Raw genomic sequence first — 5,095 nt, 5'->3', positions numbered from 1 at the left:
CTTTTATACAATGCAATTCTGATGAAATGGACAATAATGAGACAAATACTGAGGATTAGGATAACATTTAAGTTACAAATGGTTTTATTTGTGTCTAACATTTGATTTGGAAAAGTACTTATATTTAACATTTTCTAGAGAAAATGTAATTGAGTATGGTAAAATCATAATGTGTGCTATTTTCAAACAACTGTGTACTGAGTAATATTCTATCTTTTCATTTCTTGTTTGTCTTAAAGCTCCTTTAAATTCAACATACATGCTTCAGCCTTTTTGTGTTGCTTTATCTTGAGCGATCAATGAAACCCGATGTCTTGATTAATAGGATGTCTGGTGCAAAGATACTGCTATTCCTGCAGAGCTTGTCCCGTAGGAAACCTCTGGAGCCTGAAGGAGAGGTGTCCAACTTTCGGCGATGCCTGACCACCCTCGACCTGGTGGCCCTGGGGGTCGGCAGCACACTGGGGGCTGGTGTGTACGTGTTGTCGGGAGAAGTGGCCAGAACCGTGGCCGGGCCGAGTATCATAATCGCCTTCCTGATTGCCGCAGTGGCCTCCGTCTTTGCAGGACTTTGCTATGCTGAATTTGGAGCTCGTGTTCCCAAGACTGGCTCTGCCTACCTCTACAGCTATGTGACTGTGGGAGAGATATGGGCTTTTATCACTGGCTGGAACTTGTTGCTGTCTTATGTCATTGGTAAAGATAGTGCCACTCTCTGAATACATTTACTGCATGTGATGGATGTTTATTAGTCATCTTGGGGAAAGTATCCTGTAAATATTTCTGTCCTAAACCTTCAAATGAGCCTCAAATCTAAAATAAATTGTTTTTAAGGGACGTCAAGTGTTGCCAGAGCATGGAGTGGGACCTTTGACGATCTCATTGGAAATGTCATCGCCAACTCTCTGGGCAAACAAGCTGCGATGAACTTACCTGGATTGGCTCCCTACCCAGACTTCTTTGCAGCTGGCCTCATAATGCTCTTGGCAGGCAAGTTTCAGTTTGTAACCAAGTGTAATAGTTCAATATTGTAATTCATGTGTGGAAACTGAAGGAAATAATAGTAGATTATGACATTTTATAATACATTGTTTAATGCATATTGAGTATCTTTTAATGAACAAGGTTCCATTGTAATCATGACCAACTTTATACTTTCTGTCTGTTTCCTTTCTAGGGATTCTTGCATTTGGTGTTAAAGAGTCTGCTATTGTAAATAAGGTTTTTACAGCAGTTAACATCCTGGTGTTGCTGTTTGTTATCCTCTCTGGAGTCATTAAGGGGGACATCAACAACTGGTACATCGGTGAAGATTCTTTCCTGGATGGATATGAGTATGGGTTTTTGTATTTTTTATATAATGAAGAAAAAGAAAAGTGTTTCCACCCCATACTGTGCCACACCAACGTGAAACGGCTTGACTCAATTAGGACTGATGTTGTGGTTTTATGTGTTTAATAACAGTATTGTACAGTAAGAGTATTATTCAGGCTGCTATTGTTGACCTTTCTTGCTAAATGTAGGTTTGAAATATGTATCATTCATCGATTATCATTGCATGACCAAGCATCAACATGTCTGTTCTTTGCAGTAACTACACATCACTGAATGACACAAGCAGATATGGCAGTGGTGGATTTTTCCCTTTTGGCTTCGAGGGAACATTAGCAGGAGCCGCCACATGCTTTTATGCATTTGTTGGATTTGATTGCATTGCCACAACAGGTAAACTAACACCGATGTAGTACACTGCAAGACTTAAAGGGGATGCAGGGGCTTAGCCCTAGTTCTATAAGCACAGGCACAGTCTCTTAATGGCATCTATGGGTAATAATCTTCTCCAATCACGACCACGCATTCGCCCACTTAAAATGTCCATAAGCGTAGCTGGCAAATCAGGACATGCCTCCCCAAATATGTGCAGACCCCAGAGTATATAATGAAGCATACACTGCTGTCAGTTAGGTCCAATCCTGTTGGGGATGCGTCTGTGTACACCGTGACATAGGAGGTCAATCATCCCAAGTGTTGTTGCGACCCCCAACTCTGGGATCCGTACGTATTCGAGGAGGCATGTCTTGATTGGCCGGCTGCATTTGTGCAAATTTTCAGCAGGCAAATGCAGAGCCTATGTGAGTTAGAACAATAAGTTACTATTCAGTAATAATGTGTTTTTTTTCTTCAGGAGAGGAGGTTCAAAACCCTCAGAAGTCGATCCCACTAGGCATCGTGGCATCCCTCCTCATCTGCTTCCTGGCTTACTTTGGTGTGTCTGCAGCCCTGACTCTTCTGATGCCATACTATTTGCTCAGTGTTCACAGCCCATTGCCTGTGGCCTTTACATACATCGGTTGGGGACCTGCAAAGTATGTAGTGGCTGTGGGATCCCTTTGTGCACTGTCAACAAGGTATGAAACGCAAGTCAACTCTGCAAATCAAAGCCAAATCAATCATTACTTGGATTTACCTTATTTTAAATTTTAATTTTAATTGGATGGTTTCATTCTCGGCTAACCTTTCACCTTGGCTAACATTCAGTACAATTAATTGGAATCACTATTACGGATTAAAACAAAAGCAAATAATATGAATAACCATTCCCACAGCTTACTAGGATCGATGTTCCCGATGCCCCGTGTCCTCTTTGCCATGGCCAGGGATGGACTTCTCTTCAGAGCTCTCAGTAGAATGAGTGACAGACAAAGTCCTGTTATAGCGACCCTGGCTTCAGGGGTTGTAGCAGGTAAAACTGCCAACACAAGTCACAATAATTTGAAAGTTTGTTTCCGAAAGATTGAGTCTGATCCTGTTTTGGTTTTGTTTTCAAATACCCTCCTATTTTGACATCAGGAGTTAAATGGTTTATGTAAACTCCACTTATTCTAAACACATAAATGTATTTATTTATTTGAGGGGAAATATTTGGTGAGAGGATAATGTTTTCCTTTTAAAGTTGTATCGTACAGAGCTGAGTAAATCTGCAGAGGGAACCCTTTAAACTGTTGGTGTTAATTGATGATTGATTGTGGACCAACCTCAGGATAAAGTTATAGCTAAAATATGATTAATTGAAATGACCGTTAGAGGAAATTATTTAAGTTTATGTGAATTACTCTTGTCATTATTATTCATGTCTTTTCAGCTATCATGGCGTTATTGTTTGACCTGAAGGCGCTAGTTGACATGATGTCAATTGGGACCCTTTTTGCCTACACACTTGTTGCCATATGTATCCTCATATTAAGGTATGATTCATGATAATGAACGTGTGGTATTATTACTCTAATCATAATAGTTACTTTGTTTGTTTTGTGATGTTTATGAGTTAATGAGCTAATAGTACACTTTGGTAATTTATAACAGCTGGCAGATACTTTCAGCTTCTACCTTAAGAATGCACTGTTTAAGTCACAGCTTTATCAATATATATAATTTAATTATGCTTGAGTGCATTTACTTATATTTCCTCACTTTCACAGGTACCAAGCAGACCTCAGCGAGGATTCAAGTTCCAGCAAACCAGAACCCTTTACAGTTACTGGATTCATATTTCCTCCTTCACAAGCCACGGCACGGACATCAAAGAATGTGTCTCTTTTAACTGTTTTTATGAGTAAGTGAACTTAACACCATCCTTGAATATTACACAGCATATAGATGATTTCCATTGTTCACAATCATTGGAACTTACATTATTCTCCTCAGTCTTTTTAGCTGTCATCCTAAGCCTCGTCATATCTGGGGCTGTGGACTCCCTGCAGGCCCTCGAGTGGTGGTGTTTGCTTTGTGTCTCTATCATCATACTGGTGCTTGTCCTCATTACTGTGATCATCTGGAGACACCCACAGAACACAACCAAAGCTGCTTTCATGGTATGGCTCACCAAAGCTAAAAAGCACATTTAATGATTTACATTACTAAATGTAGGAAATCAGTCCCAACAGGAAGAAAAAAAAATACCCAACCAGTAACATTTCATATGTTAAACTGCGTACTCCCAAACAGGGAAGTTTAGTTTTTATTTGATATCATTGTCTTGATGTTTCTGCTCTTTCATATGTACAGGTTCCTTTTGTGCCAGTGCTTCCTGTTTTCAGCACCTTTGTCAATGTCTATCTTATGGTTCAACTTGGATCGGACACATGGATCCGCTATGCAGTGTGGATGGCAGTAGGTAAGTGAATCACTATCACTATAAAATACACATTTTCATTTAAGCAAAATGTTCACAGGCATCAAAATAACAAACATGATCATAGAAGATTTTTTCTTCAAACAGGTTTGATCATCTACTTCTGTTATGGTGTTCAGCACAGTGTGCAGAAACAAAGGCTCCAAAATTCACACAACCACGTCAGTATTCACAGCATCACCACCACTATGGAGCAAAACTTTGAACCAGGAGAAGACTTTAATGGCTAAACAATGTGACATGCAGATTTACTGATATAAGCATTCAGTGGGTGAATCTTCAAGAAAAGCTAAATGCTTTCAATTAATAAAAAATAAAAAGGCCAGTATGCATTAATGTCCGAATGGTGTTTGTTCATGAATTCAGAAAGTTAAATATGGTAAAAAAAAAAATGTAATAAAGCATTTCAGTCACAACCTCTGACCTCTATTTTTATCTTGTTTTCTGGGAAGCTGAATGTCTGGGAAAGTTTGTTTAGTTTGTTATTTTATTTTAATTATATATTTTTTGGCTATTTAGATTTTTATAGTGAATAAAAATTGCAGCCACACACTTATATGTGGATACATGGATATATATATATATATATATATATATATATATATATATATATATATATATTATATATATATATATTATATATATATATATATATATATATATATATATATATTATATATATATATATCACACTGAATTATCCCTGAATGAGGCTCCATTCAAAATTGTGTTTTAATTTAACTGTTTCAGTTATTGATATTGACATAACAGTGTAGAGGAGTGTAGAGAGCAATGTTTGAGGTTTAAGAGAAACTATTCAAGTACTTTGTCTCAGTATCTACACAACATGCAGCTCATACCTCAGAGGAATTGATGTTATCTTGCAATGTGTAATTCATTATT

At 38.0% G+C, this 5,095-nt stretch overlaps 1 protein-coding gene across 1 annotated transcript; it reads left to right on the top strand.

The window, feature by feature from the left end:
• Positions 1–326: 326 nt before the first annotated feature.
• Positions 327–4,566, top strand: zgc:175280 (cationic amino acid transporter 2 family protein). The gene is made up of 11 exons (XM_068715783.1): positions 327–696; positions 835–990; positions 1,178–1,340; positions 1,592–1,725; positions 2,186–2,408; positions 2,607–2,743; positions 3,143–3,245; positions 3,480–3,613; positions 3,706–3,872; positions 4,066–4,174; positions 4,280–4,566. Exons 1-11 carry the CDS (start codon positions 327–329, stop codon positions 4,420–4,422), a joined length of 1,839 nt encoding a protein of 612 aa, XP_068571884.1. The 3' UTR covers positions 4,423–4,566.
• The last annotated feature ends 529 nt before the right edge of the window (positions 4,567–5,095 follow it).

The sequence above is a fragment of the Cebidichthys violaceus genome, unplaced genomic scaffold (assembly GCF_023349555.1).
Source record: "Cebidichthys violaceus isolate CVI_PGR_0920_01 unplaced genomic scaffold, fCebVio1.0.p SCAF_20, whole genome shotgun sequence".
Classification (NCBI taxonomy): domain Eukaryota; kingdom Metazoa; phylum Chordata; class Actinopteri; order Perciformes; family Stichaeidae; genus Cebidichthys; species Cebidichthys violaceus.
This window is presented reverse-complemented; position numbering and strand designations above follow the sequence as displayed.